This window comes from Monomorium pharaonis, chromosome 6 (assembly GCF_013373865.1).
Source record: "Monomorium pharaonis isolate MP-MQ-018 chromosome 6, ASM1337386v2, whole genome shotgun sequence".
Classification (NCBI taxonomy): domain Eukaryota; kingdom Metazoa; phylum Arthropoda; class Insecta; order Hymenoptera; family Formicidae; genus Monomorium; species Monomorium pharaonis.
This window is the reverse complement of record NC_050472.1, coordinates 11,572,579-11,596,648: the sequence shown is the minus strand read 5'-3', so window position 1 is coordinate 11,596,648 and position 24,070 is coordinate 11,572,579. Positions and strand designations below refer to the sequence as shown.

General features: G+C 40.4%; 1 protein-coding gene across 1 annotated transcript in view; it reads left to right on the top strand.

Annotated features, from left to right (window-relative positions):
* LOC105839169 overlaps positions 1-24,070 on the top strand; it is a 45,386-nt gene that overhangs the window by 11,408 nt on the left and 9,908 nt on the right. Inside the window, exon 3 of the mRNA XM_036288301.1 lies at positions 2,175-2,292. Coding sequence (XP_036144194.1) covers positions 2,175-2,292 — 118 coding nt within the window. The remainder of the gene's footprint in view (positions 1-2,174; positions 2,293-24,070) is intronic.

Below are 24,070 nucleotides of genomic sequence, written 5' to 3'. Positions count from 1 at the left end.
ACGCGTAAATATTGGCCACGCGTCAATATTGCCCACGCGTCATTATTGTCCACGTCAATATTAATCTTTTTTTTTTGCGTGAAAAGTCGCAAACCCATGTGGTGCAGAAAAATGCTTCACACACACACACACACACACACACACACACACACACACACACACACACACACACACAGGCACACACAGGCACACACACACAAACACACCGTCCAAGTAGCAAACCCACAATAGTGACGTGGCCAATATTAACGCGTGGGCAATATTGACGCGTGGTCAATATTAATGCGTGGCCAATATTGACGCGTGGGCAATATTGACGCGTGAGCAATATTGACGCGTGGTCAATATTGACGTGGCCAATATTCACACGTGACCAATAATGACATGGCCAATAATGACACGTGGCCAATATTAACTTGGCTATTATTGACATGGCTAATATTGACGAGTGGCCAATATTGACATGGCCAATCCATCCCGTGGTCAATCGGAATCATGGCCAATATTGAAGTGGTCAATCGGAACCGTGGCCAATATTGACTTGAGCAAACAGGACGCTCCCGTCCAAGTAAACGGTGTCCAAGTGAACAGTGTCCAAATAAACAATGTCCAAATGAACGTTGTCCAAGTGAAAGCCTCTCATTAAATTTAAAGTTGATTCATTAATTTGTTTGCAAATTATGACTGTAGTAATTGGGCATTAAGAAATGATTCATATCTTGAATATATATCAATATTTTTTCATAAAAAAATTTTTGTAACTTTTCTAAATGTTACTAAATATAACTTTGAATAACAAACTTTTAATATATTTGGTAAAATAGTTTTTTTTAATCACCTTCATTTTTATGTAATCACACTAGGTAAGTTCCTTAACCCTTTTATGGGCGGTGGAAAGTATACTTCCCATTTCATTTTCTTCGGTTTTTTCGATACAACAGAGGTCTGTTACATCGCATAACCGTGAAATAAACTGTTCTATACTTATTAATGATAGAACTATGCACTACTATAAGAGTTTTGTATCATCATGTATTTTGAAATTATTCAAACAAACAATAACAAAAAATGCTCTTTTTTCACGATAAATTCGTTCTAAAAGCCTTTTAAATATAAATAAACTTTCAGACCATAATTTTAGATTCTAGAAATGACAAACTAAAGTTAAAGTTGCAGAAAGTACATATATTGTTACTATTTTGTATTCAACAAAATATATTGTAAAAATACTATTTTCAGCATATGAAATTGATTCATTCACTTAATTTATAAATCAGTTGTATAGAATTTCGTACTTAGTGATTATTTGGGTTGCTAATTATGAAAATGACCCAAAAAATGTAAAATTGAAAATGGCGGATACAAAATATCGAATATTTAAGCCGAATAAAATGATTTCAAGAATATAATTCCGAGAATTTTTTATCGAAAACTATGCATTTTAGCAAAAAACTGAAAGAGACCTTTTTTATTACAAATTTTATGAAGAATATGGCTATAATTTTTTTATCCATGAATTTTGAATTTTTATGTCCGGCGTCCGCCATATTAGATCCGCCATTTAAAATTTTTTAATTTTGATCTTGGATTCGGTTTTAGCATGATCTAAAACATTTAGATGTGACAAGATTTATCCGACATACTTGCTAGAAAAAATGTGTCCTTTAAAGAGTTAATGAATATAACCGTTTAATATCAAATTAAAATGTTAATTATTAACAAAGTTATTGTAAATGGGTAGTCACTTTCTTTTCTATATAAAAAATAAACATAAAAAGATAAATATCACTTTATCAAAAAAATAGTAAAAAGCTGCACAACGTAATGATATTACATGTCATTTTTTTAAAAGTTATTACCAAATGTGCAAGAAAGAGCAACTGTTACTTATAGTTATGTAAATACGGTCATTTTACACTGGCACTGAACTGGTGTTGCACTAAACCGTACGAGTGCAACATTAAGTCCAAAATATAGAAACCGAGGACGTTGATCAAACCCACTGTACTACAAAAATTTGCACTTAGTGTACACTAGTGCAGGCGACAGAATTCACTATTAGACAATTATTATTATTAGAATTTAAGTAATTAAGAATAGTTATTGTACAACTTCTTACAATTAGCAATAATAATAATAAATAAAGCTTTTATTATAATAAGATTTAATTCCAGATTAAAGCTCTATTTGATCAAATACAATATGATTGGCAATTATTAACTACACCTTCAGATATTAGTATTTTTAATACTTATGCACAAAATGGACGGAGATTTACGATCATATACGCTAGTAAGCATAATGATTGCATGTGTATAATGAAAGTTACGAAAATAGTTTCTTAAGTTAATTCGTAAAAAAATTACTTTTAAATAGTGATTATATAGAGAAAAGTCGCCAATAAACATTGCACTGTATTAAATATTGTTGTAGTTTTAAACATTCTTAAAGAGAAAAACAAAAATTTGTTTTTATCCCAAAAACCTATTTAAAAAATATTTATACACAAAACAATAAAATTATAACAAAAAACAAATAAAAATTAATGTATAAACAAAAGAAACAAAAAAATTATTTGATAACTTTTTAACGAATGCTCCGACATATGTGCCAAAATACAATGACTAATAAGGGAACCTCACAAACTCAAAAATTCAGATTTTAATGAAACTTGGCATAAATGTAGGGGGGGTGAATACATGAATTTAGAAATTTTTAGTTGGTGCTCAAAAACGGTTTGAAGGGGTGAAACCACCCTTCAAAATTGAGACGATTTTTGCGGTTTTTTGATATATCTCGTAAATTAAACAGAATATAAAAAAATGTTTTATACAAAAGTTTTACAGTATAAATACCTTTATTTAACTATGCTATTTATTTTAAAAAAAGTTTTTTTTTATCAAAAAAATTTTTTTTTCCCAAAAAATGAATAGCGTAGTTAAATGGAGATATTTATGCTATAAAACATTTGTATAAAACATTTTTTAATATTTTGTTTAGTTTACGAGATATATCGAAAAACCGGAAAAATGTCTCAACTTTGAAGGGTGGTTTTACCCCTTCAAACCGTTTTTAGGCACCAACTACAAATTTCTAAATTCATGTATTCACCCCCTCTACATTTATGCCAAGTTTCATTAAAATCAGAATTTACGGGTTCGCGAGGTTCCCTTTTAAGACCGACGACATTAGAAAAAAAATTATTAACAATCGAACCCCGGAAGCGCTCCGTTTACATTAAAATGTTCCCATACATTAAAAAATGTAAAATGAAACATTTAACAACGGTTCTTGCGTTTTGTGCCAAAATATACATATAAAAGTTCGAGGACAATGTCTAAGGCCAACAAAACTAGAAAAAAAATAATTTATATTTTCACACACACACACATACACATGCGCGCGCGCATGTATATACACAGGGTGTTTTAAAACATGTGGGTCAACATTCGTAAAAAGATAGAAGAGATCGAAATGAATATAAAAGACCAATATTGTCTTGGGTTAAGTCCACTAATAATCGAGGTATTAATTTTTCAAATTATGTAAATGAAAGCGCGCCGAGGGAAGAGCTCGATCCGCTCGAGTCATAACATGGAAGAAAAAATCTCGTGAATGTACGATAAGCTTTCATTAATTTACTGTTCACAATCACGATAGAATTTAATTAAATTATTTGCAGATTCCATACGTTAATATCTCGATTATTGGTGGATCTAACCCAAGACAATATTGGACTTTTATATTCATCTCGATCTCTTCTATCTTTTTACGAGCGTTGACCCGTATATTTTAAGACACCTTGTATACGCGTGCATGCGAGCGTGCGTGCGTGCGTGCGTGCGTGCGTGCGTGCGTGCGTGCGTGCGTGCGTGCGTGCGTGCGTGCGTGCGTGCGTGCGTGCGTACGCTGATAAGATAAGAAAATAACGCCGTAGTTAGGTGACAAGAATAGTTCAGTCAAAATACATAACACAGGGAGGTGTTTAAAAAAAAACATAAGGTTTTATTATGTGATTGTGTTCGGAAAAGTATATTGAACAACATATGCAAATTCCACTATTTCTGCTACCCCTAAGTGTGTTTTTTATAAACAATTAATAAACAAATTCACTATCTTCAGAAAAATCACTAATTTCAAAATTGTTATAGAACGTTGTAGAGCAAAGAAAGATCTACAAAAATGTTCTTATGAGTTTTTTCACAAAACCTCATATTTTTTTAGGTATTTGCATAGAAAGTTTAAAATATTATAGCGCCGCGCGCTTATGGCTAACATTAGCCAGATAAATTAGTATCTGTTTCTAGGATGACCATGAGGAAGCTGTTGGCTCAATTTTTAGCCTATTTATTGTTTTTTTAATTTTTTTTAATTTTTTTTAATTTTTTGTATTTTTTGTTAATTAATAATTTTCTGTTTTTTTCTGTAACCCCAAATTAACGCAGCCTACCCCCATACATTCTGTACATGATATTATACAGGGTAATTCATTTTTTCTGCAAATACATCTTAAACTTAGACATTCTTTTTTGCAATTACAACGAATAACTTTAAGAATATTATCCTGATTTACTGTCCATAGTAATCGGTATTGATTTGTTTCCATTACAGCTCCATCCCCAATTTTCTGCTTTTATTTCCAAAGACTTCAAACTCCATACCATTATTTGATAATGTAACCGTGAATTTTAAATTGATTGGCTACGGATAACCGCGGGATTCAAGGTTCGGGCGGCGGGCTAGTTGAGTGACGAGACAGTGTATGATTAATAACGGTGATTTATTATAAAGTAATTGTCCTTAGCTAATATATACAACAGTTCTTACGCTAATATTTACAAATAAGTAGTGCCTCGGTTTGCGGGGTGTGTAAATCGCTGTAAGCGACGTGTATCACGGCGCACGTGCGCGGAGTATTTTACAGTAATGCGGCGCTCGGATTTGGTTGCGGCGGTGCGCACGATGTGCGCGCCAGTCGATCGGTGCGCGGATTGGCGGTAGCAGTCGATACGATCGCGACTGCGCGGTGCGTCACGGCGTTCGTACCGGCCGTAACGATCGGCCGCGGCGTTCGGATTGATCACGGCGGTACGCGGCTGCGCGGTACGGCATGGTGCGGAGCTCCGGTCGGCTGTCACGGCAAATAGCTATTGCGGTGATCAGCTGTTGCTGATAATCCCGCGAGGATGATCATCCGCGGCGTCGGTTCCCCCTCAATACGAGGTCACCGAGAACGGTGTCGGGGGCGGTTGCTCAGTGCGCGAACCGGGAATCGGATAATGAGCGGGGTGGTGTGGTGCCGCTCAGTGCGCGGCATTAAGGAAGCGCTCAATATACGCTGTCAAGGAGTCGAGTTTATAGGTTAAGTAACACTCAGTACGTGCTCTGAAAAGCTCAACTCACTCCGCTGAATCGGTCGGCTCAATACGCTAGACCGAAGAAATCTGCCTTCTTATCAACGGTGGAAGGCTCTTATAGTTCCCGTTTGATGACAAGAGGAGCGGAGACGTAAGCGGAGGCAAGATAGCGGAGGGGACTACACAAGGTAGAGGGGTAACGGCCTTGTATTCCACGGTCTCGACGGTCGTATACGGGGGAGTGGTTCACTTGGACACAGTACAAATGGACACGGTGCAAATGGACACAAAGTAATGTACACGTTCAAATGGACACGGTTCATTTTGACCGTCGAGGGACTGTCAATGAAGAGCCGAGACGACCGAACGTCGGGGCCCCGGACAGCCGAAGAACCATAAATCAGGTCAGGTATTTGGGGTGTTGATACCGAGGCACACGAGGAAGGTCGTGGGGCAGTCACTGTCGTTATGTCCTGTTTTAGAAGGAGAGAAAGGAGCAGAGCAACCAGGAGCCGCTAGAGATGAAAGCCGGGGAAATGGTGTGCACCCTTACGCCCGTCAGCTAGGGTGGAAAAAACCCCAGCCGGAGCAGCCGTCACGGCCTCGAAGAGTCGACCGGACAGGGCCTGATCACTCCCGAGCCGGTCCGGTAGGAGCCAGAACCGCAAGGAAGGCCATCGAGACGTGCGAGCTGCAGCCTTCAAATTGCGCAGTGTCAGGACCAGAGGCGCTCTCGGACGCTTGGATCCTGCAGAACGGGCGGACGCCCCCATCGACTAGCAATCCGTGTGCACGGATCGAAGCGCGATCGATACGCAAGCCGCTACCGGTGTCCGCGACGCTCGCAACTGCTCACGGTTCGTCACTGTTCGGTAAGGCGACCAAGGATGCAGACCAGCGGCCACCAGCGACGTCCACGACTATGTAAGGCCACCACTTCAATTACGCAGTAAGGACGGAGACAGTCACCTTGCGATTCGCGAGGTAGTAAAGAAGTTGGTAGACGCCGTAAGAGAATACCGCGGTGAGAAATTTTCGTGATACCGAGGATATCCGGGGCCTGTGTCAAACTCCGTCTTATAATCTAAATCCCTTTCCTGTAATTCTTCCCCTCGAGAACCGCCGAGCCGACAATCATATTGTAAATATAGATTGCGATTTGCGAGACACCAGGACGACGCGAGAGAGTGAGATTTCCGAGAGTCCGGGATTGAGAATACCGAGGGCCCCGAGTGGCGGGCATTGTGCTGAGACGAGATCTCGAGAAATCCGTCTCCTGGACGAGGATACCGAGTACCCGGGGACGATACCGTTGTATCGAGGCGCCGTAACCGCCTCGCGAAGGTTTGTGTAAGACCCGCTACGGGCAGGGCTGTACCTTGGCGTAGATATTGGAACTTTTGCGTAGTACATGAGGCCGTGCGTAGAATCACGAGTAGGATGCGTGCGTGTCCCGAGAATCGACGAGAATCGCGTTATCCGTTCGCGTGATACCGAGCTATTTCGTTGCTCGTATTTGTTGTAATTTTGTGATCGTAATCGTATTGTTACCGTGTAGAGCGAGTAGTAACCATATTGTAAGTGCGGATGTAACTGCTGAGAATATATTGAGTGTTGATCGCGTCTCCAATTTGCAAGGAGAACTTACGAACTATTAATTAAGATTACGTTGTGAGAATTTCGACCAGCTATTCATGATTATAACCCCTTAATTGTTACACAGTTTATTAATATACGATCTATTATATTATTATTATATGAGTCTTTAGTGATTGCGAACCTTCCCTCCCACTTTCTGAGAAAGAATATAAAAACTCCGCTCCTCTACCATTTCGTGTAGGAGCGGGCTACCGGGTAATTAGCCATCGTGACCAACTATTTTGTGAATTTCGTGCGGCGCGATTCTTCGCGCCTGGCGCCCAACAATTGAGAGAATTAGAGTGACGTAAGTAAAATTGCGACAAAGTTGCAGACGAACCGAGAAAATATCGTCGCACCATTTGAAACGTGTACATTATGTTGTGTCCATTTGCACCTTGTCTATTTGTACTGTGTCCAATTGTACTGTGTCCGAGTGAAGGCCACTCCGTATACGGAACGGCTCGTCACAATAAACCCGGAAATAGTGGAATTTAATCGATACTGAAGTAGGAGGTAACTTTCAGGTGACACGAAGCAACTCGATGTAATTATTTTCGAAAGAAACATTCTGAGGCGTAAAGAAATTAAAGTTTCTCTCTTTTTAGCTTTATAAATGGATAAACGCTTGATTTCCAGCATTTATAAGATTCTGTGTAGATACTTTTGGTATTAAAAATACTTTTGCACATTTTTAGAAATTAATATCAGAGTAAATAAGAGACAATCCTACTTGTGTTCCCACGTCATAAATCAAAGATGCTGTATCACAACCCAAAAAAGCGTGTACGAATAAAAGTAAAGAAGAAATTTCTGTTCCCAGTTCTGTTTTTAAGTTTAAGTTGATTATAAACAATATTGAGGTGCAGGAGGTTAGGAGGAGAACAGAGGCAGTGGAGGAAGTGGATTCTGGTGGCAGGGAGGAGAGACAGAGGGAGAAGCAGGGTTGTACAGGGAGATAAGCAGAGAGAGCGAAGGAGGAAAATTGATCACAAGAACCTAAATAAGAGCGAAAGAAGAGGATAGTGGGAGGGAGAGAGAAGAAGAAAAAGCTGAAAGTGGCCGCAAAGAGGCTGGAAAGGGGTTGAGAGGAGGAAAAGGAGAGACAGAAAGAGAGAGAGAGAAGGATGGCGGCAGCCAGAGGAGAGAAGGAGGTGGAGGTGAGAAGGAGTATCGAGAAAACGAGGGTGGAAAAGGAGTGGCGAGAAGAAGGAATAAAGCGTTGGAGAAAGCGGGGAATACATTTGAAGAGAGGGAGAAGAGGAAAATAGGTGAAAGGACAGGAAGAGGAAGATAGAAGGAAAGTAGAAGAATGGAAGACAGGAAGAACGAAAAGGAAGGTGGTAACGCAGTGGATACGAGGACGGATTGGAGGAAGAAACTGAAAGCGAGAGAAGTTCAAGAAGAGAGGAAAAGGAGGACGGTGTGCAGTTCCGGTTCTGGATGAGAAGATGGGTGAGAAGATGGAGGAGAGGTAGCTCGAAGCGAAGAGGACGGACAGGGAGAAGTTGGAACGGGAGGAGAGAGTGAGGATGTGGTTCGAGAAAAGAAAGAGGCAAGAAGGAGAAGAGGAAAAAGTACATTATTTGGAAGGGGTTGAAGGTGATAACCAGGAGGAGTGAGGGATATACGGGGATACAGAGTTAGATATGTATATATGTAGAGAAGTGAGGTTTAAGAAAAGAGTGTTAAGGGGTCGAGAAGGGGAGGTGAGTGTTGAGGCTGCATAATGGCCAGGATGTGTTGGGCGAAAGAGATGTTTTATGTAGAAAGAATGTATATATATTGATGAGACTGTAAACCCCGAAGGGACGCAGTAAAATAAATCTATCTATCATATCTACACAAGATCTTATAAATGCTGGAAATTAAACGTTTATCAATTTATGAAGCTAAAAAGGAAGAAACTCTGATTTCTTTACGCCTCAGAATGTTTCTTTCAAAAATAACTACATCAACTTGCTTTGTGTCACCTGAACGATCATCCCCTACTCCAGCATCGGCTAAATTTCGCTATTTTCGAGTTTATTGCTAAATAATGATATGGAGTTCAAAGTCTTCGAAATTAAAAGCAGAAAATTGGGGATGGAACTGTAATGGGGATGGAAACAAATTAATACCGATTACTACAAACAGTAAACCAACTCCGGATAATATTCTTAAAATTGTTGTTGTAATTACAAGAAAGGATGTCAAAGTTTAAGATGTACTTGCAGAAAAAATATATTACTCTGTACATCATGTATAGAATGTATGGGGGTAGACTACGTTAATTTAGGGTTACAAGAAGACAGAACATTATTAATTAACAAAAAATACCAAAAATACCAAAACCCCAAAAAATTGAAAATTAAAAAAATTTTTTTTAATTAAAAAACCAAAAAAATAAACGGTGTAAAAATCGAGCCAACAATCTTCTTATGGCTATCCTGGAAACATATACTAATTTATCTGGCTAATGTTGGCCGTAAGTACGCGGCACTATAATATTTTGAGCTTCCGTTCCAAATACCTCAAAAAATATGTAATCTTTAAAAAAAAACTCATAAAAACATGTTTACAAATCTTTTTTTGCTCTACAACTTTGATTTTTATAACAATTTCAGAATTCGTAATATTTGTAGAGATAAGTAAGTTTGTTTATTAATTGGTCATAAAAAACACACTTAGGGGTAGCGGAAAATGGCAGAATTTACATATGTTGTTCAGTATATTTTTTTGAACACAAACACGTAATAAAATATTATGTTGCAATTTTTTCTAAGTTTAATCGTTTTTGACTGGACTAGTAGAGTAGTGTCTCTACTTCTGGTTTAATTAAGGAAGAAAAGATAAGCCAGGAAGAGCTAGGAAGAAAAAAGATAGAGTGATGGAAAGAAGGAGGTGAGAAATAGGCGTGTAAATGGAGGGAAGAAACAGGAAGACCAGGAAAGATTTTTAAAGAAAAAAAAAGTGGAATGGAAGCAAAAAAGGAAAAATAGTGAGAAGAAAGAGTGACGTGGAAGAACCTGGAGAAGGTGGTGGACGGAGAGGGCGCCTTGAGATGCGCGTGGAAGTTTGGAGGTAGGAGTAAAAACTAGAAAATAGCTGCAGATAGAGCGGTGAGGAATGAATAATGAAAGGCGATCGATGTATCGATGTATGAATGCTAGATAGGTCATTGAGGAGAGAGGGAACCAGGAGATATATGTAAGAAGTTGGAAGAAAGTGCAAAAGCTGAGAAGTGACTGCTAAGATGGTGATAGGAAATGAATGATGGAAGGCAATCGATGATCGATGTATTGATATTAGACGAATCGATGAGGAGAGAGGACGCCAAAAGGTACGTGTGGAAGGCTGGAAAAAAAAGCAAAGCTGAAAGATAACGGCAGACAGCGATGGGAAGAGAAAGATAGAAGGCAATATTTTATATTATATTGTATGTAGGTTTAGTACTGTTTTGACGATGTAAAAAGTTTGGTGCACCCTTTGAAAACACCCCAGCAACGACATTCCTAACGGAAGTCCAGAATAAAAGATCTAATCTAATATATACTGTTACGTTCGCATTGGACACCCGATGCATTTCGGCTCTCAGCTGCGCGGCTCCCAGCAGGCTTTCTCCTGGGCAACCCCGTTGTTTATGCAGATGCGCTCATCAGATTTGATTCCGAGCTGTTAACTCGAACGGTCGTGCTCTGATTCTCTGTTCGCTATTAGCAATCTGTATTCTTGGGTACATTAAAGAGTTTCTTACGAGCAAAGAGTGTCTTCCTTTATTTCGTACGGAAGGACATGAGTGAAAGCGAGTACGTCGAAGCGCTGCAGAGGCGAACTCGTCGAGCGAGGGTAACAATACGTTGGTAGTTTCATATCCTATGGTTCCATGATGCATCCATTTTTCCCTTTTTCAATGAATTATTAATTCTGTTTGTTATGTTTATCCGAAAATTTCTGTTTATAACATGATTGATAGAACTTTATAGGTAACAAACCTGTATCGACAAGAATTATATCACATAAATATTTATTGGAGACGAGCGGATAGTGCATTGGTCTATTACATCAAAGGGTTCGATTCCGGCCAAGAAAAAAAAATGTTATGCGCTCGTTCTCCTCCTGATTGGAATGGCAAGCCATCAAGAGTATTCTATGCCCATAAGATCTCTCTATCTTAGTCGTTCGGAACTGGCGTTAAACTGTAGGTCTCGTATATTTATGAACAATCTACATGCGCATCATAGACACATGAGTAAGAAAGAAAAAACAAGCTTTAAGCCTATTACACATGGAAGAAGCAGAAGAAGAAGACAAAATATTAATTATTTAAATAAACAAAATGATGATTTATAATCCCCTTCTCTACTATAATAGCAAGTAGTTTTTAATAAGATATAAAATAATATTTAATTTTTTTTATAGATGACGTCCCCGATTTGAAGAAGATTTTGCAAACGTTGCACGATATCAAAGATTGTGCTAAGATGATTCGCCATAACGCAACAGTTTTGTCAGAATATAATTCTTAAATAATATGTATGTTTCAAATTATATTTGTCTAATCTTAGACAATAATATTTATTATCAAAAAGTAGATAAATATAATTTGAAACATATATTTTGCAATTATTTCAACATTTAAAGTTATCATATTATAATTTTCAATATTTTCTTTCCTGATAGCACAAAGAGTTTCAGTTATGTTGCAGAGACGTTTCAACGTTTCAATTGTGTATCATCACATTTGTAATATTTCTGAGACTACCTTTTTTTTAAACATTACATTTGCAACATTTCTGCAATCATCTTGATTGAAACTTTACATTTGAAATATACCTGCAACGTAGTATTTTGTAATATTACAAATTTCTGAAACCTAATTCATATGATATGTTTGGCGCACATTCTCGGCAACGCGGGTTAAGCCAAAGAGCATTATACAAGTTATGTCTCATGTCATGGCATCCTCATCTATATGCATATGAATTATAAGTGTGTTTATGGTAAATAAATATATAATTATATATAATTTATTTATGGTAAATAAAAAATAAAGATTTGTACAAGTAATATTTTGTAAATATTTATAAATATTTCATAAATATTTTTATAATATTTATGATAAATCTTTACGATCTGTCAAATTTAAGACCACAAAAATATTTATAAAATATTTGCATAAATATTTGTAAAATATTCAAATAAATATTATAAATATTTTGTAAATGTTTTATAAATGTTGTGTGCTGTCTGGGAAATAATTTAGTTTTATCAAAAGAACTGAACAAAAGCATATTTTTATAAGTTATTTCACATGTTATTTCGCATATGTAAAAATCAGTAAAAAACTGTACATTTATATTTATACATACATATTTAAATTTATTTATAAATATTATTTAACTATACGTTTCATATTTCTGACATCTATTGAACTGATCTATAACAAATACATATTCATGAGCATCAAGTGTTCATGGATCATCGCGAAGGGCTAGGTTGCGTACCATCTTCGAAGTGAAGCAATGTCAACGGCGGTTCAGAGTTGGATGAGTGACCGCAGAAGTTAGGCAATGCCAGATGTGACTATGGTGACTATTTTTTTTTAATTATAATTATGTTCTTTCAATATTTTTTACAATGGAAGTGCTGCATATATAGGACATGTACCCAAAATATTTTCTAAAACGTCAAAATAACGGCGACTTTTACTATCTGGGATAGTCATATTCCCGTAATATTTCAGAAACGTTCTTGCGGACCAAAGCGGACATTTTGACATTGCTGCAACCTTACAGAAACATTGCAGAGATATAACGTAACGTAACTGTAATAGTTTCAACATTTCAGTGTTATGTCTCTGCAACATTACAGAAACTTTTCTGTGCTATCAGGGTTAATATAATGTAGCAATAATGCAGCAATAATATTGTGCAATATTTACAGCATTTAATCTTTAATATTCAAAATTAATATCAAAAGGTTTTAACAACAAATTTAACCAATATCACTTATTCAACAGACATTTAATAAACATTTAAAAAGAGGCATTTTATCTAACAAATTAGATGCGTTCGTCGGAGAGTTGATAGTGACGTAAACTTCTGTAAGAGTATACAGCTTTAAGTATGTATTGGGCAAGGAGAAGGTGATAAACGAAATGAGTTAAAATTCAAACGGTAATATTTTACTAGTAACAATAACGACTGGGTACAATACTCAACGCTAGAATACTTCGCACCTTTCTCTCACGGCGGTCCCTGAGCTTCTGTCCCAAAAACGAAAACGTCTCACGCCTGGACATGTCTCGACTTGCCAGCCCTTTTTTCCCTCTCTTTGGCCCACACACTTGCATATTGGTCATTGGGGTAAGCGTGGGGGAAGCCACTCGGCATTCGTTCCCGAATTTTCTCCATCCTTCCATCGTTTCCCTATTGCGTCACCGGCGTCTCGGTAGCCTGAACAGCCCCGGGTCCTCCATACGAGATCCCCGTGCACGCTATCGACCTTCACAACCGAGTTTTTCAACCCACGAGGTCGTTGATTACAAGGGCTTGACGGCCACGAGTCCATGCGACTCGTGCCATGAGACACCGGGTAGTTCGCGTACCTTTCAAATCTCCTTCGTAATTATCATAATCAAGAACAATGAAATTATTAAAGGAAAGATAATTCATCGGTGACTTTGCCTCATGCCCCTTCCCCCACGCTTTCACAATGTATAATTATATTATTTCGTTTACGTCCACAATCCGGACGTTCTTCCGTAACAATTCTCCCCCCGTACAAAATTCCCTCAATTTTGTACCTCTCGTGTATTGAAAAGCTTAATTAATTTGTGTGTGGGCCGTATAAATTCGCTGTTCTTAATTCTAATCTTAGCCGTTCTAACTATGCCGTTCTTACCAGGGTACACGTCGATTACTGTCCCCTTTTTCCACGAATTTCGCGGGGCCTGCAGATCCACTATCATAACAACATCGTCTACCTGTATTGCCTCGACATTCTCTGTCCATTTTTTGCGTGGCAACAGCGTGGGCACATACTCTTTCAACCAGCGGCGCCAAAACGCGTCTGCAAGCGCTTGCGCTATGCGCCATTGCTTTCTCGTACATGTATCCGTATTATCGTAGCTTCCGAGTTTCACATCGCCGGAGGAACGACCAATTAAAATAAGGTTAGGTGTGAGGGCTTCGCGATCGCGTGGGTCGGCGGACACGTGTGTCAACGGTCGGGAGTTTATTGAATGTTCGATTTCTGTCATTACTGTATAGAGTACTTCGTCGCACGGTACCTCGTTTTTGAGCGTAGCATACAGCGCGGTTTTGATCGACCTTATTAGCCTCTCCCAAGCACCACCCATGTGTGGAGCATCGGGGGGATTAAATAACCATTTTATGCCATTTTGTAGCGCGTATTCGCGTTGCTTATTTTTGTCGATTTTCGCCATTTCGTCCTTCAACTCGGTACACGCGCCTTTGAAATTCGTTTCGTTATTGCTGTACATTACCAGAGGGGAACCGCGGCGAGAGGCGAGACGTCGCAGAGCCATGATCGCTGAACTGGCCGATAAACTATTCGCTATCTCTATATGTACTGCCCTTGTAGTGAGGCATGTGAAAATTACCCCCCACCGTTTCTCTTGGCTTCTTCGGACTTTGACGTACAACGGTCCAAAGTAGTCGACCCCGCAATGACTAAACGGTCTCTGCCTGTAGGCTAATCTGCACTCAGGTAACGGTGCCATTATTGGACTTTTTGGTTTCGCGCGTTCTAATTTGCAAATCAAACATTTCGAGATTATAGATTTTAAGGCGTTCCTCAATCCGGTGATATAGAATTTTTGTCGCATCTTGTTTAATACGGTTTCGCTGCTCGCGTGTCGATAACGTCGGTGGTAACTTTCGATTAAAAGTCTCACCTGCGGGTGTCGGCCATCTAAAATAATCGGGTCTCGAGTAAATGATGCGTCGATAATTTCAGTGACTCGTCCCCCAACACGCATAATCCCGTTTTCGTCTATATAGGGTGTCGCTTGGACAATTCGACTATTTTTCCTGATTGTCGTCCCGTCGCGAAGTGCTTTTATCTCGTCGGAAAAACTCTCTCTTTGTAAAACGCGTATAACGTAATCTTCTGCTTGTTTAAGTTCGGTCAAATCATCTTTTTCACTCGACTTTTTGCGCCATCGGTCGAAGTATTTACGCATCCGCCGCACGCTGACAATTAGCCCGCGCCACCCGAAGAGGCGTGCTGCTAGCGGTAGGTATTCGCGGACTGTGTTTACCGTGCATATTTGTACGTTACGTTTTTCCAACCCGTCGATGGACTCCGCGTCTTTCTCCGCGTTAGTAAGTTCTCTCGGCGCGGGCCATTGCGGCTCGGTTAATTTCAAAAAATCTGGCCCTCCTAACAAACATCTCTTTAATTTTCGCATCTTCGCAAATTCCGTGTGTCGCGCAATCAGTCGGATTCATTTTCGAAGGTACCCATCGCCACGTCGCGGAAGCTACTAGCTCGCTAATTTCTCCGAGGCGATGCGCTACGAATGTTTGACGCGCATGCGGTTCCGTTTTCAGCCATCGCAGAACCGTTTGCGAGTCCGACCATAAGTACCACTTACCACACGATATTTCTAATTCCTTTGCAACCGCGCAAATCAAGCGTGCGGCTAGCAACGCCGCTTGTAGTTCGAGCCGTTGAATTGACATGGGCTTCACGAGCGCTACGCGCGATTTAGCCATAATTAACGCTACGTGTACGGGGCGATCAGGTATGGTGAAACGGATATACACGGCCGCGGCGTACGCCTTGAGGCTCGCGTCGCAAAACGCGTGTAACTGCGCGCTCTCGAAATAATTTTCTTTCGGCGTGATACACCGCGGAATACGAATTTTTTTTATATCGCGCAGACCCTGCAGCCATGATATCCATCTCGCGTGCTCTTCGTCTCGTAACGGCTCATCCCAATTGACTTTGCTAAGCCATACCTCTTGCATGATTATTTTGGATTTTATAATGAAAGGACTAATCAATTCAAGCGGGTCGAAAATTGACATTATCGTTTGCAGAAATTCTCGCTTTGTGGGTTTTCTAACGCCGTTCATTAATTCGCCCGGTATACGCGCAAGACCTACGTTGATGCCCAAAGTGTCGGCGTCAATGTCCCAGTATAGTCCCAACGCCCGTTCGTTATCTCGGTCGCACAACCGCGTTCTTTTGTCATCGCGCAGGCGCGCGCTTATTTCGACTTCGTCGATGGCGCGCGGATGGTTGCTGGCCCAACCGTGCATCACGAAGTTCGCATGGGAATTTATTTCAATTACGTCGCGTACTAATCTTTTCGCTTCACTAATGGTAAGGCGGCTCGCTAAAAAATCATCGACATACGAGTTCTTTATGACGCTTTCGGCTGCGTCCGACTTACTATTCGCGAATGTTTTTGCGTTCTCGTCTTTGACGTATAACGCGCTGCACGGCGACGAGTTAGCACCAAACACGAGGCGTGTCATCTCGTACGTGACCGGGTACGATTTCCTATCCTTCCCTCTCCACAAGAAACGTAACGCTCCTCGATCTTGTTCTCGGACCCCGACGCGCATAAACATGTCTCAAATGTCGGCCTTGACCGCCACGGCAAATTGTCGGAAACGTATGAGTACGCCGTATAACGATTGCAGCAGGTCGGGCCCCGATTCCAGCTGGTCGTTCAGGCTAACGCCCGACGACTTAGCTGCCGCGTCGAATACCAACCGTAGCTTCCCCGGTTTAGCGTCACTCGTCACGCCGAAGTGCGGCAGGTACCATATTCGTTTCCGCGTATCATCCGTTGCCTGCATCGCGTACCCGTTGTCGATGAGTCGGTTCATTTCGCGGTAATATAGCTTCGCGTATTCGGGATCACGATCTAATTTGCACTCTAGCGAGAGAAGTCTTTTCAGTGCCGTCGCCCGACTGTCGACCGTGGGGGGGGGGTACCGCTTTTCCACAGGAGACCGGTCTCCCACAAGGTTCCGACGCGTTTGCTAGTGTTTTCTAATATTTTTTGAGCGCGTTCGTGCCGCGGATTCGGTCGCGTGGTTTCGCGGACACCGAGACTATCTATATCGAAATGCTCGCGCACGAGTTCATCTAGTCGCATCCATCCGCAATCGCACAATTCGTCACGGGCTTCTATACTTGCCGACGTTGTTTGCTTACGAACCGAAAAAATTCCCCCCCTCTTGCGGCCGCGCACATTTCCGTGTACCGTCCACCCTAACCACGTGAGTGTGATCGCTGTGTCGGTGTCGGCCATGACTCGCACTTCTCGACTCAGTAATAATCGCCAATTGTCTTGGCCGATGAGTACTAGCGGCCGTGCGTTAATATAAGGTTGTACAAAAATACTTTGTACTTTCGCGATGTGGCGTACTAACTCCTCTGAGAGTGATTGCGAAGGGAATGTTAGATTCGCGACTGTAACCGCGTTTTTTATCAAGAACTCATTCTCATCTCCGCGGATATAGAATTCTACTTTTTCGTAACAAGCATCTACAACGTCGCTTTCTCGAATTCCACGGATTTTTATGTTGGATTTTGTGCCGCGCAGTCCCAACCTTTTACTTAAACCGGCGCCTATGACCGTTATGGTCGATCCGTCATCCAGCAACGCAAATGTTTTTTCTACCCCGTTCGGCCCCGCTACCTGCACCAGAATTATCTTTAACAACGTCTCGTCTAGTCATGATTGGCTGACTGGCGCCGACACCTTTTGTCACCGCGGAACTAACGCTCGCCACGTGTTTGCCGCGTAACGCATTTGACGATTCTCGATTTTTCCCGGCGCGTGCTGGATTATGTAGCAATGCGTGGTGCGGTCTCTCGCAGTGGGAACAATTCTGAGTCTTACACTCGGTTTGTGAATGACCTCGCTCGAGACATTTGAAACATAGCCCCGATTTTTTTATAAAGAACCAACGACGCTCTACGGTTTCTCGCGCGAAGCGAGAGCATTCCGCTGTTTTATGATTATCGTGCTGGCAAACTACGCACGCGTTGTTGCTAATGGAACGATTATCGTTGCGCCTCGACACTCCGGCCGCCATGCATACGTGATGAGACTTCTGTGTGGACGATTTCTCCCCGTTTTTGTTCCACTTCGGTTCCGAAGTAGAATATACCACCCGCTACTGCTAATTCTGCCTCGCGATATAAGAATCCCGCTAGTTTTTCGAGTTCTGTCTCGACGTTCGTTGTCGTAGCCGCGTATGAATTATACGCGTATTTCAAAGCTGTCGGAATTTTACCCGCGACACTTTGCACAAGCTCAGGACTATATAAATATCTGACCAGACCTAACGACCTAAAGGCGGCGTTCTTAAATTTCGACGCGAAGTGTGTCAAATTTGTTTTACCCGACGCTAAATTGGGCAAGTCGTGTATTTCCGCGACGAGTTTTTGCGCGAGCACCTGTTTGTTACCGAAATGAAGCTCTAGACTTTTCATGATCGTATCGGCGTCTCGCCCCGTCGCTAACAACGTATTTACGGACTCACGTGCCTCGCCTTGCAAGGCCCTGAAGAGACGGGTTATATTCTCGCGGTTGGTGTACGCGCCCGCTTCCGTCGACGTTTCATAAGCCTGCTTAAAATGCAACCACTCTAACGGGTTGCCGGGAAACGTGGGTAACGATTTGGCGGTCATTCTACTCAACAAGTGCGTATTACTCTCATTGCGAGACGCGTCGCGCATGGCATGAAAGGTCGATTCTAACACATTCGCTAAACGAGACAACGGATCTTCACTCGGTGGTACGCGCGTAACAATATCTGCGCTATCGTCGAAAGTACTTGCGGATGTGTCGTCATCATCGGGTGGAAGTCGTACCGCCGCTGGCGTCGACGCTGCCCTTGGCGCTGATATCCTTGGACTGGCGTTGCGTCGAGACGTTGATGGACGCCACTCGCCGCCCTGGTTGCCTGTTGGTACGCCGGCCGCTCTGCCGGCCGAGACCTCCGTTCCGCTGGGTCTCGCATCGTCGAGGTGTACTTCTCGGTTAGGCTGAGCCGCATGGTCCTCTCGCGGTGGCTGCGCCGCCGTCGTCCTCGCCTTAGCGGGTCGCCCTCTCTTGGGTGCAGGCTCGTCCGCTTGGCCTCCTTGGACTGCCTTCGCTCTCGTCTTCCTCGGGGCCATGGTGCGCCCGTTCAACCTGTCCTTGCTTCAATTTCTTTTCTCTCCCGGCGATGAGTCCCGGGTTTCGGCACCAAAATTGTATTGGGCAAGGAGAAGGTGATAAACAAAATGAGTTAAAATTCAAACGGTAATATTTTACTAGTAACAATAACGACTGGGTACAATACTCAACGCTAGAATACTTTGCACCTTTCTCTCACGGCGGTCCCTGACTTCTGTCCCAAAAACGAAAACGTCTCACGCCTGGACATGTCTCGACTTGCCAGCCCTTTTTTCCCTCTCTTTGGCCCACACACTTGCATATTGGTCATTGGGGTAAGCGTGGGGGAAGCCACTCGGCATTCGTTCCCGAATTTTCTCCATCCTTCCATCGTTTCCCTATTGCGTCACCGGCGTCTCGGTAGCCTGAACGGCCCCGGGTCCTCCATACGAGATCCTCGTGCACGCTATCGACCTTCACAACCGAGTTTTTCAACCCACGAGGTCGTTGATTACAAGGGCTTGACGGCCACGAGTCCATACGACTCGTGCCATGAGACACCGGGTAGTTCGCGTACCTTTCAGATCTCCTTCGTAATTATCATAATCAAGAACAATGAAATTATTAAAGGAAAGATAATTCATCGGTGACTTTGCCTCATGCCCCTTCCCCCACGCTTTCACAATATATAATTATATTATTTCGTTTACGTCCACAATCCGGACGTTCTTCCGTAACAAAGTATTTCAGTGATAATAGCCCTAAACTCTTAAATTATTTCTACATTATAATGCACAAATATTGAAACACAAAATATTACAAATTTTGCATTTCAATATTTGTGCATTATAATTTAAGAATAATTATGAAATAATTTGAGTCTTTCGTGCACAATTATATTTCTAAATGTTTTAAATATGTTACGGCTGAAATATTTTTTTCAATTATTGCACAATTTATTTCGGAATTTAATTTTGCAAATGTGCTGTTAAGATAATTCGCCATATCGCTATTATTATCCCAATATATTGTTTCAAAATTTAATTACGTTTATTAATGTTTCATAAAAAGTTAATGTTTCTACACCTATTTTCTCAAATATGCTCTTATAATGATGGATTATAATTTTTTTACAATATTTTATCATACAATTTTATAAATCTTTTCCTATCGGGGGTACAAAATTAAATTTATTAAATTTACATTAATAGATATCATACAAGAAAAGTTGAAAACTAGCATTTTATTTTGTTACTTTTAAAAATTTTTTTATGTATTTCTTTAAATATGTCTAAAATATAATTATTAAAAAATATAATAAAAATTTTAATATATTTGTTGAAATTAACATAAAATATACCTTTTAACTTTTTTAGCTCTCCTAAAATCTATTTAACAATATATAACATGTCTCCTTACGGCCGGCGAACACTCGCTGACACCTCCTGTCGACGACCTGATCGCCTAACTGTCGCCATCACATCGGACCAAGAACACAGACATTAGCGTATCAAAATCTTCTCCACGACGTCGATTGGCCGAATACCATGGCCCACACGCGCTACGCGCACTTGGCATCTCGGCTAGAGAACCGCTTCAATATATTTAATCAATATCTCGATATACTAACTCATTTCCAACGAGTGAGTCCCAGATGCGCACAGTAATAAACGGACACAGCAGGCTGAGTGAAACGGACACAGTAACAAACGGACACAGTAACAAACGCGCACAGACCAAATGCGCACGGACCAAATGCGCACAGTCGCAAACCCATGTACTGTAGAGAATGCTTTGCACATACACACACACGCGCGCGAGGGGGTGCAAGGGGGGCCCCCCTCCAGCACCCACCCCGTAGAGGTGCCCTGAAAAATCGCAACCCATGTAGTAAGTCTGTTGGTTACTGTGTCCGTTTCACTTAGCCTACTGTGTTCGTTTATTACTGTGCGCATCTGGGACGCTCCCTTTCCAACGAGCACGCTCGCCGCCATATGTTACTATTTCCCTTCCTTCTCTTCTGCCTTCGATTCCAATTGGTCTTCTCATCCTCTTTCACCCATGCGCACAACTCAATCTCTTATTGTGCACGCGCTCCACTCTCCTCCTCAATCCTCATACATCTATCGATGTATCGATCCCACAACCGCCACTCACCACTCACTTCCTCAGATCACTCAAACTCTCCGTTGGCGCCCTCTCTCTCTCTGCATACCATTCCTCACACTCTTCACATCATTGTACGCGCCTTTTACTTCTCAACTTCACCGCCATCTGCCACCGTTTTACCTACTCAATTTCTTCCTCTCTCCCTCCTATTACTTTACCTTCAGACGCCCTCTCCGTATACCGCTTCTTCCTCGTCTCCTCTACGCCTTTTTTTTTCTCACCATCCTTCCTTTCCTCGCTGCTCCAATTTTCTTCACTCTTACCCTTCATCCTCTTCCTTCCCTACAATGTCCTTTCTCTCACTATTTGCCTCCTGTCAAATCACCTCTCTTTTCACCTCGATTATCTTTTCACTTTTCTCATACCAAAAATCTCCGGGATCGACAGTCCCACCTGTTACTCACTGGCCGCCTTCTTCAAGCCCTTGGCTTGTCACAAATAATATCAGGAGCGAATTTCCCATAAGGCTAGATAGGCTATAACCTGGGGCGGCAAATTTTAGGAGGCATCAAATTTTTAATTTTAATCGTTTTTTACGTTTTTTTCTGGCTTTATACATGCTTGATGTAACATTAAATATGATCATAGAAAAAATTTTGATTTTGTAAGAAATATATTCCCCCTTACTCCTAATATGTAAGCCCATATTGTTTTACTATTTTTTAATTTTTTAAATAATTTTAAATACGAATCAATTTTTAAGATATGACAATCTTGGTTAAAAATTATGATAAAGTGTTTTTAATAAAATTATATATATATATATATATATTATTTTATTAATTTTTATTGAACTTTTTTTGTGTATTTTCGGCTCTCTTTTACTACAGAAGTTAACATTAAATATGATCACAGAAAAAATTTCGATAAAATCGGTTGAGAATTGGAAGAGAAAAACGGGAAATGCATGTGCATGTGCTTATGAGTTTCAGATGTTTGGCGCGTGCTCGAATTTAAGAAACATTAGAAAAGCAAAACGAAGAATATAGGAGATGTTGACGCGATTAATCTATAGAAGGAGTGAGCGACTCGTGACAGTCGTAGCTCAGTTATCATTGCAAGCAGTGAAGAAACAGCGACGAAAATACATTTTGGCAAGAATCAATTTTTATTCTGTGCTCTTTTTTCTTTAGTGCATTCAGTGGCATAAGTACATGATATTATTGTGCGAATTACGGTCCAGTAAATAGCAGAGTGCAGAGTTTGAGATATGTATAATATGTATGTATGTATATTTTTTGATCCAAAAAAATTGATAGTATTTTTTGTGCGATTATTAGAAACTAAGATATGACTCATTTTAAAATGATTGAGAAATCGCTACGCGTTTATGAATTTTTCGACGGTACTATACATATTATGTTAATATATTTCTACAGATCTATTTTTTACTAATTTCGCCGATGAATGACGGAAGAAAACGGTTAAGTGGTTATCAATACAGGAAATATACTAAAGAGAAAACGGAGAAAGAAGAAAAGTATTAAAGAAAACTAGTACATTAGAATCATTTTTTCAAAATCTAACAGTGCTAGTATTGCTTGTGCTAGTACAAGAAATAATAATAGTGATACAGAAGTAGTAGACGTTGAACGTAATATTATCGTAAATCAGTCCACGACTACAGTTAGCGAGGAAGAAAATGTCATGATAATAGAAAATGTAGAAGAAGAGACAGCGGCAACGATAAACGAGATTATGAATACATACGATAAAGACCCGGTTAAATGGATATTAAATGAATCAACTTGCGATTATTTTGCTGTCAACGGATTTGTACAAAATAAAGATGCTGATTTTAAATTGTCGAAACGAGAATATTCTGATCAAGCACGCTATTTTTCATCGAGTTTATTTCAACGTAAATTATTAAATGGTGAAAAAAGTTCCAGAACGTGGCTCATATACTCTAAAAGTACAAATCGTGTATTTTGTGGACCATGTCGATTATTAAATGTGGATAACTATTTTGTAAAGGAAGATTTCAACGACTGGAAAAATATGATCGAATCTGTAGAATGTCACGAAAATTCCAGTTTTCATAAATCATCTATATTAACTTTAAAAATAAGAGGAAACAAAATAGGACAAGTTGATAGAATGTTGACAAAGCAATTAGATGAAAAAATATCTTATTGGAGAAAAGTGTTAGAAAGGGTGATAGCTGTTGTGAAGTCACTTTCTAGCCATGTATTTCCATTGAGAGGTCATAAAGAAAAGTTTGGATCACCCAGGAATGGAAACTTTTTTATGGCACTGGAATTGATCTCAATTTGACCCTTTGTTGGCCGAACACATTAAAAGATATGGTAATCCAAGTAGTGGGCACACTAATTATTTGTCTGCAACGATTTATGAAGAATTAGTTCAGCTAATGGCCAAGAAGACACAAGAGACTATTCTTACGGAAATTAAAAAAGCGAAATATTATTCTGTAATAGTAGATTCGACCCCTGATATATCACATATTGATCAATTGTCTTTCATTATAAGATATGTTTAAGAATATGATTTACCAGTAGAACATTTTATTACGTTTCTTCCAAATAGAGGACACAAATCACAGGAGTTAGCAGAAACCGTCACTAAAACACCCGTTGACTTGGACATATCTAATTGTAGAGGCCAGTCTTACGATAATGCTGCTAATATATCTGATACTTATTCGGGACTTCAGGCGAGAATCAAAAAACTAAATCCTTTAGCTGAATATGTACCATGTGCTGCCCATTCATTAAATCTCGTAGGAACTTGTGCCGCAAGTTGTACTGAA